The sequence below is a fragment of the Pseudorasbora parva genome, chromosome 5 (assembly GCF_024679245.1).
Source record: "Pseudorasbora parva isolate DD20220531a chromosome 5, ASM2467924v1, whole genome shotgun sequence".
In the NCBI taxonomy this organism is placed as follows: domain Eukaryota; kingdom Metazoa; phylum Chordata; class Actinopteri; order Cypriniformes; family Gobionidae; genus Pseudorasbora; species Pseudorasbora parva.
Window position 1 is genome coordinate 51,020,237 of NC_090176.1, and position 16,450 is coordinate 51,036,686.

Here is a 16,450-nt window from a genome sequence, read left to right on the forward strand (position 1 = left end):
GTTAGCGTATAAACGTCCACATGCCTTCAGTGTGTGTGTGTGTGTGTGTGTGTGTGTGTGTGTGTGTGTGTGTGTGTGTGTGTGTGTGTGTGTGTGTGTGTGTGTGTGTGTGTGTGTGTGTGTGTGTGTGTGTGTGTGTGTGTGTGTGTGAAAACCTGCTGCTTAAATGGTTAAAGAGAACGTCTAATTCAATGCACTTTTTAGCTGATCAAATACTAAGATGTATAATATTATTAGACCTCCTATAGAAGACTAACCCCAAATGTGTCTTTTCAGTGCTTCTTTAAAGTGCCTTTATTGATCATGAATCATTTTAGGCACTTAAAATACCCAGAAATGCATATTAAGTTCCTAGGTGTTTACATTTCCTGAAGGCAATGTGAGTGTGTTTGGTGTTGCTATGCAGTTGCCAGGCGGTTTCTTACCGTCTCCTCAAGTGTCTGTGATATTTTGCTCAGTTTTGATGAAATAAACGGAGGAATAACTCTGGGCTGCTCTTAATGACTCTGCCATTAACCGTCTGCTGTCGATTCATTATTTATTTGACATCAACAAAAGATGAACATGTTTAGAAAGAATCATATGTCTTATGAAAGCTTATTTCTGCCAGATAAGAACAAAAATCATACTTTGATTAATCATAATTGATGTGAAAGTCAGAATTCTGACATAAAAAAATCAAAATTATTACTTAGTATAGCATAATTATGACTGATTTGTTTTATTTTTGACTTATGTCAGAATTAGGACAAAAAGTTAAAATTATGACAATGAGATAAATAGTTTAAATGAGGACATTATCAGTTATGAGATTATAAATCAAAATTATGATGTCGTAATTATGATTTAGTATTTAATAATGTTTACATCATTATAGACAGAATGTTGACATTGACATTAGTGAATTATGGTGTGAGTAAGTCAATTAGGTGAGATAAAAAGTAAAATTTTTGACTTAGTATGACATAATTATGAATTTGTATGACAATTATGACTTGGTATGTCAATTTAGACTGTCATATTTTGACTTTTTATGTCAATTATGATGTGACGAGATAAAAAAAATCTGATTAAAAGTCGAAATTACAATTTTCTATGTCATAATTATGATTGTCATATTTTTGACTTTTTAGGTAATAATTTTGATTTAGTACAGTATATTAGAATTTAGATTTTTCATCTCATAAATACGATTTCAACACGATTGTCATAAACATTAGATTTTATTTAATGTCATAATTGGCAAAGTTGAAATTATGACATTTTCAGTGAATTATGATGAGACAGGAAGTCATAATTATGAGGTAGTCAAAATGATGGCATTAAAAATGGAAATTATGAGATTAAAAAGTCGAAATTGACAATACATCATAATTTCGATTTTTTTTAATGTTGACAGTACGGCATCGTGTTGACTTTATATCATAATTATGACTTTCATAATGCTTGTGACTTATGATGTCATACTTTTGACTTTTTATGTCATTATGACAAAAAGTTGAAATCATGACAATCAATTATGATGTGACATTATGAAATAAAAAGTTTCAATTTTGACAGTTATGAGATTAAAAATATTTTTTTTGATTAAAAAGTTGAAATTGACTGTTATCACTCTCAGAAAAAAGGTACAGTGCTGTCACTGGGGCGGTACCCTAAGGTACAAAAGTGAAAAGGTATATCTTTGTACCTTACTCACCCCTAAATGGTACATATTAGTACTTTAAGAGTGCAAATTCGAACCTAAAGGTACATATTAGTACATTTTTGGTTTTGTACCTTAGTGTACCGCCCCAGTGACAGAAATGTACCTTTTTTTCTGACAGTGTATAATAATTATGACTGAAAGCTGTCTTTTTATGTCATATTTTCGATTTAGTACAGTATATGAGAATTTAGATTTTCATCTCATAAATAAGATTTAGTGTGTCATAATTTAGATTCTTTAATGTCATAATTGGCTAAATCAAAATTAAAAGTCATAATTATATAATATTTATGACTCATAATGCTTGTGACTTATGACGTCATTCTTTTGACTTTTTATGTCATTATGTCAAAAAGTTTAAATCATGTCAATAATGATGTGACATAATGAGATAAAAATATAATTTTTAACAGTTATGTTATGATTAAAAAGTTGTGAAATTTGATGAAAGCTGTCTTTTCATGCCATATTTTTGATTTAGTACAGTACATCAGAATTTAGGGTTTTTTAATGCACAATTGACTAAATCTAAATTATGCCATACTGTCCAAATTAAAAAGTCGACATCATGATGTATCGTCAAATTCTATTTTTCTTTAAATCTCATAATTTAGATTTGTTTAATGTCATAATTGACAAAGTCAAATTATGGCTTATTAAGTGAATTATGATGAGACACAGTCCTAATTATGAGGTAAATAGTCAAAATGATGACATCAATTATGCGATTAAAATCATCTAAGTTATGAGATTAAAAAAAAATTGAAATTGACGATAAATCATATTTTCGACTTTTAAATTTTGACTGTACGGCATAATTTAGACTTTTTATATCATATGACTTTCATAATGCTTGTGACTTATGACCTCATACTTTTGACTTTTTATGTCTTATTATGATTCACAAAAGCATTTTTTTGCCTGATATTTTGATGCAAATGAGCTTTCGAATAGCGTTAAACTTCTTATGAACACACACTTGGGTCAGAATTAGGTCAGAATTGTGTGATAACTGGGGAATTCACTCATGTTGGTGAGAGTTTTGTTCTGTTTGTAATTCAGTTTGGTGTCACACACAATGTGTGTGTCTTCTCCTCATGATATCTGAGATAGCACACTTACACACACGGGTGATTTGATGTAAAGCAGGTACGGGTGACACAACATTCTTCTTTCATTCATCACAAATCAATCAATGTTGTCATGTCTAGCACACTTACATAAATACACGAGTAAACTCTCAGGGATATTGTTTCTGTGCACAACCTAAATGAAGTAATAAAACATCATAAAATTAGGTTTTGCACAAGCATTTTTGCCATAGAAGAGCCATTTTGGGTTCCAAAGAACTTCTCAGTGATCAAGAACTCAGTAAAGAACATTCTAAAAGAACATCTGAACCAATGACAAGATTCCGTGGATGTTTGAAGTTCTTTATGGAACCATCAGTGCCAATAAGGAACTGTTATTTTGCAACAATTCATACCGAGATTTCTATTTAAAGGCTTTGGAAGCCGGTGCCATTAGGGGGTAATTTCAGTTTAAAGCAGGTTAAAGCCTCAAATATCACAGTCATGTGACGCACAGGCAGGTCATGTGCAGACTTAGCAAACACCGGCCCTTTATTTGATCCAGAACCCTGAGAGCCCGATGGAGAGATTAGTGGAAGGATTAGAAATACCACAGAAATCAACACGAATGTAACACACTGTAAAACAAGATGTAAAAAATAAGTTACCTGGTTGCCTTAAAATTTTGAGTTAACTGAAAATAAAAATGTGAGTTAATACAATGAACATTTTTAAAAATCAACAACCTTTATTCAAATATTATTAAATGATTTTGTAAGCATATTGGGTAAGTGTGTGTGTTTTATTTGTGATGAAACATGCCATTTGTGCTATTTTCATGATTTATCACATTGTTATGTGGTTCAGATACAATAATATTTTGAGTTTTTATTTATTAAACAAATTTCCTTCATTGTATCAACTCAATTTTTTTATTTCAATGAACTCAAAATTTTAAGGCAAGCTTATCGCATTCACTTGAGAAAAAAAACTACTCTGTTTTTCTGAATTAACGAGTTAATTATCTCAGAATTAGCCTACGAGATAATGTTTTCATGAATATTTTTTTCCTGAATTAATTCAGAAAAACAGAGCAAAACAAATTGTATTCATGAAAAAATGATGTTGAAATTCTGAGATGATTTGATTTGATTTGATAATCTGATTTTTTTTCTCAAGTGAATGCGATAAGCTTCCATACAACCAGGTTACTTACTTTTTTAAGTTAAACCAACAATTTTTTTAGTTTTACAGCGCACTATTATATTATTGTCAAAATTACTCTTTCTCTCCATGACAGGCAGGTAAAATCTCATATAAGACTGCACTGAAAAACAAAAAGTGCGTTAGATTTACATGATTTAATTGTGTACGTCGCTCCAACATGAATCAATCAAGTTAAACAAACATAAGTTGTTCATTTAACTTCAACATCACATGAATACATTTTAAGTGACTCCATTAGTCTCAGCTCCTGATTGATTAATTCAATTTCATATATTCATTCAGCCACTTAAATTTAATATATTTTAATGTTACACAATTAAAATTATAATATCGCACTAGCTATATTTTTCAGCGAAGTCGTACAATATTAAAAAAATTTGTTGGTTTTTGTTGGTTTAACTTAAAAAAGTAAGTAACCTGGTTGCCTTAAAATTTTAAGTTTATTGAAATTAAAAATTTGAGTTGATACAATGAAGGAAATGTGTTTAATAAATATAAACTCGAAATATTATTGTATCTGAACCACATAAAACATTTGATAAATCATGAAAATAGCACAATTTGGCTGCGTCATCAGAAATAAAACACACACAATTACCCAATATGCTTACAAAATCTTTTAATGAAGGTTGTCGATTCTCAAAAAATGTTCATTGTATTAACTCAAAATTTTAAGGCAACCAGGTCACTAAATACTAAATAATTTTTTACAGTGTAATAGTTTTAATCCACATCCTAAGCGAATGCTCCACTCTTCTCCACAATACTCACCCAAATTTCAATTATTATAATAATTCCAACATAATTAATATTATTTATTAAACACAATCAATTCTCCCCTTTTGTCATCTTACTCAAAAATACATACAATAAGACTTTTACATATAAAATAACAACATTAACTCTCTCTTCATTTAGCCATATGCAAAGCATGCTGGGAACTAACGAGCCCCGCCCAGTTTCAGTTTATGCAACACAAATCATTCCTGTAATCTCAACACAAATGGATTACGTAACCTTCAGTTTGACTTACATTTAAGTAGGTAGAACACAATCAGATTAAGTTAGGACAAAATGTATAGCAATTGTGTTGCTTTAATTGTGTGTGTGGTTTTTTTTTTAGCGTAGCGCTGTGAGATGTCGAGAGAATTCTTCAATCCATTCTTCCCGACCATTAAAAACATCTTCCAGAGCCGCACACATGTTTGTGCACCATTTGAGGATTTAGTCTCGTTTTAACATCAAACTTCACAAACTTCTGCTTTCTATTATAAAATAATTTTTCATAAATCAGAAGGGTTCATAAGTGGAGGAGTTTTCTGTCACTAAATCAAGGTTTTTAGATGCCAAATATGATCATGACCCCCATCCTAAAATTCTAAATGATCTATCTTTTATACACAGCCGACTTAAACACTGAAAAAATGTAGATTATAAATCTAAAAATCATTTTCTATTAAGCTGCATTATTGTATATTTTTCAGCATTATTTATTTATTTATTCATTCATTCATCTATCTATCTATCTATCTATCTATCTATCTATCTATCTATCTATCTATCTATCTATCTATCTATCTATCTATCTATCTATCTATCTATCTATCTATCTATCTATCTATCCATCCATCCATCCATCCATCCATCCATCCATCCATCCATCCATCCATCCATCCATCCATCCATCCATCCATCCATCCATCTATCTATCTATCTATCTATCTAATTTATCAAAAACAATTCCAATCTAATTTAATCTGTTTATATCAGCTATTTTTTATTGCACTTTTTAAAAATATTTTTATATTTAAATAACCCTGCCCTAAGATGAACGTTTGTTTTTAAAGATCATTAAAGTTTGAAAGGATTGCTTATAATAGCTTATTTGTGGCTCTTTTATAATTTTGTGTAAAAAGGTTATAGAATTTCTCTATTATTTTTTCACACAAATGTTCTCTATTTCATTATATATATTTTTATATTTAATGTTATTAATACTTTTTTAATATTATTTGATTATTTGAGTTTATATTAATTATTTAATGTTATATTTTTATATATATTTTATATTATTTTATATTTAATGTTTTTATTTTATTTTTTATTTTTATATTATTTTATATTTAATTGTTTTATTACATTTTATTTAAAAATTATATTTAATGTTATTATTTTATTTAAAAAAAACATATTATTTGATTATTTTTTTCTATTTTACATTTATTATTTAATTTAATTTATTTTACAGTTTATTTTTTTATATTATATTTGTTATATTATTTGATTATTTAATTGTATATTTAATTTTATGATTATAATTTTATTTATATTATTTGATTTTTTTATTTGATATTTCATTGTATTATTTTATGTTAAATATTAATTTTTTTATATTTTTTTATTTATATTTAATGTTATATTTAATGTTTTTTAATTTTTATATTATTTTATATTTACTTTTAATATTTTTTTATATTTATGTTATTATTTTATTTAAAAAACATTATATTTTTTATTCATTTAATTATTTTATGTTATTTATTTTATGTTTTATTTTTTATATTATATTTGTTATATTATTATATTATTTAATGTTATATCTAATTTCCTTTTTTTTTTTTTTATTTATATTTTATTTTATATGTAATGTCTTTATTTATTTATGTTTTATATTATTTGATTATTTTATATTTTATTGTATATTTATTGTTATTTTATTTTAATTTATTTTACATCAAGATCTCAGAGTAGCTTTATTATTAATTTGGATGAATTGTAAATAATAAACCATCTTTGAGAGCTGCAGATAAACCAGTCACCACGTGACGGCAGCAGAGCGCCTCTGCAACTTCCGGCTCGTATGACGTATGCGGAAGCTGTAAACACCATGTCCGTTTGTTTCAACCGTGAGCGCTGCTGTTGTTATTAATGCTTCAGTCCGAACAGCCCAGAAAGGTTAGTGATGATTTACATGTGTAAATATGATTCCCCGCATCTGTGTCCGTGAGATAGAGAGACTAGGATGAGTGTCGGGGATGGTTCAACTGATAAACGATTCAGAAATCAATAACTCATCAATAATTCTCATAATCACGGTGTGTTTATTTCATCAGCTCCACCGTCTGTCTAATATTGAGCGATTCATCACAATAACGGACTCTCTGTGAGGTGTGTGTGTTCAATGGACCGTGGATCAGAGATTTACTCCGACATACCATAGTAAAATCAGTATTAACGTTACTGTAGTAAATCATACAGAGTCTCGCTGTGATTCCCTGACTGTGCTTCTGAGTTACTACAGTATTTCTAATGTAATATTATTACTACCTTCGTGTAGGGATACTAATAACAAAGTGTCCATAATAACAGCCACAAACTGAAATATTTTGTGAGTTATGGAATTCCAAAGCTGCCAAAATAAATATACATAGAAAAGCAAAAAACAAACAAAAATGTGTAATTATTTCTACATTTATTTACTTATTTATGTATATGTATTTTTTCCACAATTTATTTATTATTTTATTTAATAAATATTTCACCCTAACTGTATTGTGTGACACGGATATAGACTATTCTAGACTAAAACCGCGTCTCTTTACTATGGCATACACAAATAACATTATCCATTTTTATTTTTAAAATTTAATTTCAGTCAACATAAATGTATTTTAATCATCTTAGTTCAAGTTATAGTTAAGGATATTAACTCTGATTCAGATGCATCAATATGGAGTTGTTTTATGACAGATTATTAATATTGTACATTTGCCCAGATATTTATTTAAAATTCACAAAACGATCTATTCATGCAGTGACTGGTGGTCGATTTCAGACACTAAGAGCCTCTTCTGCTGTGGTTATGGACAATTATTATCTAGTAATCTCATCTATCACTAATTTATACCTGTAGTACCTTGTTAAACATCTGGAACCGGTCGCATCAAGCCCTTAAAGGGATAGTTCACCCAAAAATGTAAATTATGTCATCATTTACTCTCAAATGTTGTTCCAAACCTGTATGAGTTTCTTTCGTCTGCTGTACACAAAAGAAGATATTTTGAAGAATGTTGGTAACAAAGCAGAGAGAACAACCATTGACTACCATAGTACTTTTTTACCTACTATGATAGTCAATGGTTGTTCTCTGGTTGGTTGTCCCTCCATTGAAAATGTATGTACAGGAAAGGGAATAAAAACATCATCACAGTAGTCCATATGAGACATCAGTGGGTTAATTAGAGTCTCTTGAAGCATCCAAAATACATTTGGGTCCAAAAATAACAAAAACTACGACTTTATTCAGCATTGTCTTCTCTTCTTTACGTGTTATCTGGTGGGCCTGAGCTTTGTTTCAAGTCTGAGGGAGACACGCTGTAAACTAATCGACTTTCGCAAACATGTCTAAGCATTTCCACAATAAGGAAGACTTGCATTTTTTTGCTCAGCCATATTTATTTGAACCTGAATACACAGGCGCACCAGATAACACGTCAGCAGCTGAAAACAGACCCGGAAGAGAAGACAATACTGAATAAAGTCGTAGGTTTTGTTATTTTTGGACCAAAATGTATTTTGGATGCTTCAAGAGACTCTAATTAACCCACTTATTATTATACAATACACTGGGAATGTGTACAAGGGTCTTTTAGGTAAAGTTTTAAGTTTAAGTAAGGGTTTTCAAGTCTTTTAAGTAAAATAAAGAAAGAGTAGTGAAATAAAAACATTTTCTCCTTAAACTTTTTCTGTTCCTGTCGCCTAAGAATAGAATAGCAAAAAAAAAAACGAACTGAACCGAAAAACCGAGGTGTGTATTGAACCGTGTAGCTGTATTGTTGCATCCTTAGTGTGCATACACTTGCATACGCTCTCGAACTAAATATAAAATATCTTAAACTGTGTGTGAAGATGAACGGAGGTCTTACGGGTGTGGGATGGCATTAGGATGAGGAGTTAATGACAGACATTTACATTTTTGGCTGAACTAACCCTTTAAGTTCAACCCTCAATATTGATCTGTTTTGTCTCCTTTCCAAGTGTTCAGCTGAAGCGTCCATGATGACGTCCATTGTCAGCGACACGGCCGAGGCTGTGGATCTGTGTCCAGAGTACAACCTCTACCTGAAGCCCATCGCCAAAATGACCATCAGCGTGGGTCTTCCTCACCTCAAGATGCCGGGAAAGTCCATCTCTAACTGGGAAGTGATGGAGAGGCTGAAGTCCATGGCACAGCCGGACCAGTTCTCCTCGCTCCGCATCTCCAAGAGCACCATGGACTTCATCCGCTTCGAGGGCGAGGTTGAGAACAGGAGCGTGGTGAAGCGAATCCTGGCCAAACTCGAGGGGAAGAGCATCAAGCTCAGCGGATTCACGGACGTCCTGAAAGTACGCACGGCCGAGAATAAAACCGACTTTCCCACACGCCACGATTGGGATTCGTTTTTCCGGGATGCCAAAGATATGAATGAGACGGTTCCCGGAGAGCGGCCGGACACTGTGCATCTGGAGGGGCTTCCGTGCAAATGGTTCGCCCAGAAAGACGGCTGTCCCGATAAGCCTTCGGAAGCGGTGCTCCAAAACGTTTTCGAGCGTTTCGGCAAGATCCGAAACGTGGACATTCCCATGCTGGATCCCTACCGTGAGGAGATGACCGGGAAGAACTTCAACACCTTCTCGTTCGGAGGACACTTGAACTTTGAGGGATATGTGCAGTATCTGGATCACACGGGCTTCGTCAGAGCCATGGACTCGCTGAGGGGGATGAAGCTGATGTTTAAAGGGGACGATGGGAAAGCCGTGGCCTGCAGTATTAAGGTCGGTTTGATGATCTTTATATCGTCTCTACATGAGCTCTGAGAGTCTCTTCCTCCGCATCATGGAAAACTCTTTATAAATAACCATTAAAAATTATGAAAATATTAAAATATATTGTATACAATAAGTACAATAAAATAAGTAGAATTAAATAAAAACAGTGTACTATACAGCTAGGTAGGAAAACTTGTACTATATCTATAATATTTAATAATTAATATTTTATTTAATTATATATAATTGCATTATATATATATATAAAATGTATACTTATATATATTTATGAATCGTATATAATAATAATAATAATAATAGATTTTATTTATAATGCACTTTTCATTCCAAAGAATCTCAAAGTGCAACAAAGGGGAAAAAAATTACAAAAAATATTAGTCACAAGTAAAAAATATAGAATACTACAAACAACACAGAAAACTGAACAGAAAACAGAGCTAATGGTGAAAGTCTCTGTAAGCTCCAGTATTACATTTCTCCCAGCGCTGTCCTGATGACGTCGTTGAGGCAGGACAGCTGAAGACCAGATGATGGCGATCACCGCAGCACCATGCAGGAGGCAAACTAAGCTCTCCGGGCACTTCTGTGGACAAACCGGGGTCGGCGCAGAAGTCCAAGCCATTCCACGGCCACAGTGCAGACGGAACAGCGACCCAGCCGAGACTCAGCAGCCGAGAAGCGGAACATCTCAACATCATGCTGGACGCTGATGACGCTGACCTGGTGCAAACTTCAGCCACCGCAGCTCAAGCCCGAGGGAGACCACCAGCAAACAGCCGACACCCAGAAGAGAGGGCAGCCGCAGAGAGCAACATCAAATGTCCTTCAAACAGAACCAACCGCAGCAATTCAAACAAAAACAGAAGAGAAGCGGTGAAGAACGGCGAACAACGTCCTCTCAGTGGCTGCCAGCAATCAGCAACAGTCCCAATTGTAGCGCTGACTGTTAGACTAGTCACAAACATAAGAAAATAAAATCTAACTGTACAGTTAACATGACTTGTGGGTGGAGAAGCGGAGAACAACGCCAGCGTGCTCTCCCCCTATATAATATATAGTATATATATTATAATTGTATCACAATTATCATTTATATATATATATATATATATATATATATATTTATATATTTATTTTTATATACTATTGGATAATAAATAATTATTGAAATAATATAAATAATAATTGAAAATTATGAAAATATTTAAATATATTTAATACAAGAAGTACAATAAAATAAGTAGAATTAAATAAAAACAGCGTACTATACAGCTAGGTAGGAAAACTTGGACTATATCTATATCTATAATATTTAATAATTAATATTTTATTTAATTATATATACTTGCATTTTATATATATATATATATATATATATATATATATATATATATATATATATATATATATATATAAAATATAATTTGAATACATATAATTAAAATAATTATGTATACTTATATATATTTATGAATCGTATATATATATATATATTATAATTGTATCACAATTATCATTTATTTTATATATATATATATATATATATATATATATATAATAAATGATAAATACATATATATATATATATGCAGTATTTACACACACATACAACAATTTGTACAGACAGTTGTAAATATGAAGTTTTAGGATGTTTATTTATAAGCGTAACCTGAACACTGATTCTCTCAGGTGACCTTTGACACGAGTAAACACCTGAGTGATTCCTCACTGAAAAAACGACAGCAGGAGCGACTGAAACTGCAGGAGCTGGAGAAGCAACGAGAGGAGCAGAAACGCCGAGAGAAGGAGGAAGAGGAGCGGCGGAAGGAGGAAGAGAGGTATCTATCTATCTATCTGTCTGTCTGTCTGTCTGTCTGTCTGTCTATCTATCTATCTATCTATCTATCTATCTATCGTCTGTCAACTAGCATGGGATCTGTCTGAAACATGCTAGCAATGCGATATGTAATAGCAACTGCATAGCAACACTAGTAACCACATAGCAACATCCAAGCAACCACCCAGAACACCTTAGCAACACACTAGCAACCACCATGACTACCTTTGCAACCGCATAGCAACACCCTAGAAACCACCGTGAGTACCCTTGCAACCGCACAGCAACACCTTAGCAACTACCTTGAGTATCCTAGCAATCACCGTCAGTACCCTATTAACCGCATAGCAACACTCTTGTAACCACCCAAAATGCACTAACAACCTCATCGCAACACCCAAGCAACAGCCCTGAGTGCCCTAGATAGCAACCACATAGAAACACTTTAGCAACCACCCTGCGAACCCTAGCAACTGTACAGCAACCACCCTGAATACCCTAGCAACTGTACAGCAACCACCCTGAATACCCTAGCGACTGTTTAGCAACACCCTTGCTACTTCCCCAAATTCCCTAGCAACGACACAGCAACACACTGCAACCACCCTAGTAACTGGATAGCAACCACCCGAGCACCCTAGTAACCTCATATCAACACAATAGCAACCACCGTGAGTATCCTAGCATCGCATAGCCACACCCTAGCAATTACCGCCAGTAACCTAGTAACCGCATAGCAACACCCTTGCAACCACCCAGAATGCACTAACAACCACATAGCAACACCCAAGAAACAGCTCTGAGTGCCCTAGATAGCAACCCCATAGAACCACTTTAGTAACCACCCTGAATACCCTAGCAACTGTATAGCAACCACTCTGAATACCCTAGCAACTCTATAGCAACACTCTAGCAACTACCCCGAATTCCCTACCAACGACATAGCAACACCCAAGTAACCGCACAGCAACACCCTAGAAACCACCCAGAATGCCCTAGCAACCACATCGCAAATCAATTGCCTGAGAGACTTTCAAACTTTGAGAGCTCTTGAAAAACTGATTCAAACTTACAACCTTCAGGCTTTTTAAACGTAAATGTTGTTGATGTTTCAGGAAACAGCGTGAGCAGGAGGAGCAGGAGAAGGAGAGGAGGAGGGAGGAAAAACTGCGTAAGAGAGAGCAGAAGATAAAGGAGAAGGAGGAGAAGAAGAACCAGAAGAAGATGAAGAAGCAGCAGGAGGAAGAACAGAAGAAGCTTCACCTGAAGATCGCCATGGAGGAGAGGAAACTGCTGCTGGCCCAGAGGAACCTGGAGTCCATCCGGCTCATCGCAGAGTTACTGAGCCGCGCAAAGGTCCGGCACACACACTCATTCAGCCTCAGGCTGATCTTACACACCCAAGCACCATTTCATTAAGGCCTTTATTTGATTAGCAGTTTTTGATAAAAATCAAGAGAAGAAAAAAAAGAAGACACAGGGTTTTTTTTTCTTTCCAGAAATTATTTTGGTGCTATTATTGTAAAAATGTAATAAATTATGTATTTTTATGAATTCACATGTTTAGATATGCTTTTGATTATTCAAATGTAATTAATGAAACCTTTAAAATGTAATCTAAAATAATTTGAGGAACAGAACAGAATTTGGGAAACATAAAAACATTTCTTAGGGCCTTACATTTTATATTAAACTGTTAATACATTTTTGTTAAAGTGTATGTTTCATGATTTTAATTAATTAGTCACGCATTGTGATTACTAAAATTTTAATTAGTACGGAATTCCCTAATACCATAGCAACCACATAACATCCTAGCAACACCCTTGCAACCACCCAGAATACTCTCAAAACTGTATAGCAACACCTTAGCAACCAACAAGCGTATCCTAGCAACCACATAGCAACAAACGTCAACACCCTAGCAACCGCATACAACACCCTTGCAACCATCCAGCACTAACAACTGCATAGTGACAACACTTAGAGCCCTAGCTAGCAATTACATATAAACACCTTAGCAACCACCCTGAGTATCCTAGCAACTGTATAGCAACAACTTAGCAATGGCATAACAACACCCTAGCAACCACTCAGTGCCCTAACTAGCAACCACATAGAAACACAGCTTAGCAACCTTCCGAGGACCCTAGCACCCGCATAGCAACACCCTTGCAACCGCTGTCAGTACTCTAGCAACCACATAGTGACACCCTGGCAACCATCCAGAATACACTAACAAACGCATCGCAACACCCTAGCAAAAAATTATTATAAAATAAAAAAGTAGCATTTTTCTTAAACTTGTAATAGGTTTTTGTTAGACTGTATAAGTTTCATTATTTAAATTACTCATGCTTTTTGATTACAAAAATTTAAATAAATTATTAAAATGGAATCCAGAACACAAAATAAATTTGGATACACATTTTATAGGGCCCTAAAATGTATATTTCTTAAAATTGTAATATGTTGTTGATGTTAACCTGTATAAGTTTCATGATTTTAATTAATTAGACATTCTTTATAATTACTTCAATTTAATTAAACCATAAAAAACTTAAACACTTAAATTAAAATGGGAAAAGCATGTCCTAGTTGAATGTGTGTGTTGATTTGTGTGTGTGTGTGTGGTCAGAGCCTGAAGCAGCAGCAGCAGGAGCAGCAGCGGGCGGAGCTGGCGCGGCTGCAGCAGCTGGAGGAGCGGCGGAGGCAGCAGGAGGAGGAGCTGCGGCGGGTGGAGGCGGAGAAGGCTCGAGCGCTGGAGCTCCAGAGGAAAGAGCGAGAGCTGCGGGACAGGCTGCTGGGAAACCTGCTGAAGAAGAGCACCAACACGGACGGCCAGGAGGAGAGCGCACTCGGCAGCCACAACACCGGCCTCCAGCTGCAGGAGTGCGGAGCGTCTCCAGAGGCGGAGGAGCTGAAGCCGGACAGCAGACCAAAGAAGCCGGAGGGCGTGGAGGAGCACAAAGAGGAAGCAGAGAGCGACAGACCAGAGCGAAGCAATCACACGCGCCGGCGCGGCGGAGGGAGGCGGAGTCACAGTAGGACTGGGCGGAGTCACAGCAGGAACGGCCGGAGTCACAGTCAGACTGGCCGGAGTCACAGCCAGACTGGGCGGAGTCACAGCCGGAATGGGCGGAGGCGGGGCCGCGAGCGCAGCAGGAGCAGGACGGAGCGGCACCGGCGAATCAGGGCGAGTCCTGAGCGCCGCAGGAAGCACAGCCACGGCCCGAGCAGCAGTAAGAGCCGCAGCCGCAGCAGCAGCCGGAGCAGGAGCCGCTCATCCAGCCGCGGGCGCCGCCGACACTCACACCACCGATCCCGACGATACTGAGAACAACAGAAGAAGAACCGCCTGCAGTCTGAGCTCAAGCACGTCCCTCACACTCACACTGGAGAATAACAGATCCTCTTACGCTTAAAGAAAACGAGGCCTGCTGTAGGATCAATGCGATTTAGGAGTTTATATCTCTAAAGGTTTAATATAAAGATATAAGGTTTATATGTTTATATTAAAACCTTAATATATAAACAGGTTTTTTTCTCTCCAGCAATTTATATTTTTCATAATGAAAATTATGCCTGTTTTTTCCAAATTTTGTTCTTCATAAAAGCATGAAGCCTATTTAAGGATCATTAAGATTTATTTTTTCGTTATTATATTTCATCATTTCATGACGACAAACTTTTTGGTTAGTATTTGGTTCTATTTGGTTTTATTAAAATGTTTCCAATGTTTCCCCCAGCGATATTATATATTCATATTGATAATTAGGCTCGTTTTTTAGTTTCCCTTTTTTCCCAAAGATATTTTTGATCATAAAAAAAACATAAAGCCGGTTTTAGGACCATTAAAATTATTAATTATTTTTCCATAATGATTAATATTTATGTTTAAATATTGTTAGTGTTTTTTTCCCCCAGCAACTTGTATTTTTCATAAAACCAAAAAGCCAGTTTTAGCACCATTAAGATTTTTCATAATAAAAAATAAAAATAACACCATAGCAATTTTTCATAAAGAAAATGGTTCTAGGTTTTATTTTAATGTTTTAATTATTTTCTCCCTTTGCAAATGATATTATTCATAAGGATAATTAGGCCTGTTTTAAGATTTATTTAATTAGATTTTTTTTGTGTCTGTTTTAGGGTCATAATTTTTTTAATTTTATTTCCCATGCAAATTATATTTTTTATAATGAGAATTAGGCCTATTTTATGATCGTATATTTCATTTTTTTTTTCATTATTTTTTTATTATTTCACAGCAAATTCTATTTTTTAATAAAGAAAATTACTTTTAGGATCATTACGATGCAAAAATTCTTGCATATTATTTTTATTTTTTATAAACATGAAGCCCTGTTTTAGGAGTCGGACCATTAACATTTTTATTTCGGGTTATTTGAGTTGAGCACATTTTCCCTCAATATCTGTAATGCATCCATACATTTTGATTTTGTTTGTGATTCTCATTAGATTTTTTTAAACATAAATTAAAAAGCAGTCCAAAAAATATATACCATGATGTATAACTAATATTTGTTTCATTATAGTATCAACATGCAAAACCGTCCCTAAATATAGTCTCTTACTATAGGCCTCATTTTCTCTAAACGTGACATTAATGTCTCGTTTTCTCTTGTGTTGATCTGAGTCCTGAGCTGGACGTGTTCTCGGCCGGTCTGTAAGAGTCACTGCTTGAGTTAAACGCTACAGTATCATGACAGCGATCTTGAACTTGTTTGCCTGTATTTCTTCCATTAGCATCACATT

The 16,450-nt window shown here is 34.3% G+C and overlaps 1 protein-coding gene across 1 annotated transcript; it reads left to right on the forward strand.

Moving 5' to 3' along the window:
• The first annotated feature begins 6,832 nt into the window (after positions 1–6,832).
• akap17a (A kinase (PRKA) anchor protein 17A) lies at positions 6,833–15,803 on the forward strand. The gene is made up of 5 exons (XM_067445137.1): positions 6,833–6,960; positions 9,043–9,819; positions 11,524–11,672; positions 12,787–13,027; positions 14,310–15,803. The coding sequence occupies exons 1-5, from the start codon at positions 6,934–6,936 to the stop codon at positions 15,006–15,008; spliced, it is 1,893 nt and encodes a 630-aa protein (XP_067301238.1). The 5' UTR covers positions 6,833–6,933; the 3' UTR covers positions 15,009–15,803.
• The last annotated feature ends 647 nt before the right edge of the window (positions 15,804–16,450 follow it).

Excerpts from the sequence above, each read along its gene's own strand:
- akap17a (XM_067445137.1), top strand. The coding sequence starts at position 6,934 with ATGCTTCAGTCCGAACAGCCCAGAAAG. Across the intron at positions 11,673-12,786 it reads CGGCGGAAGGAGGAAGAGAG|GAAACAGCGTGAGCAGGAGG; the intron begins GTATCTATCTAT and ends TTGATGTTTCAG. Across the intron at positions 13,028-14,309 it reads AGTTACTGAGCCGCGCAAAG|AGCCTGAAGCAGCAGCAGCA; the intron begins GTCCGGCACACA and ends GTGTGTGGTCAG.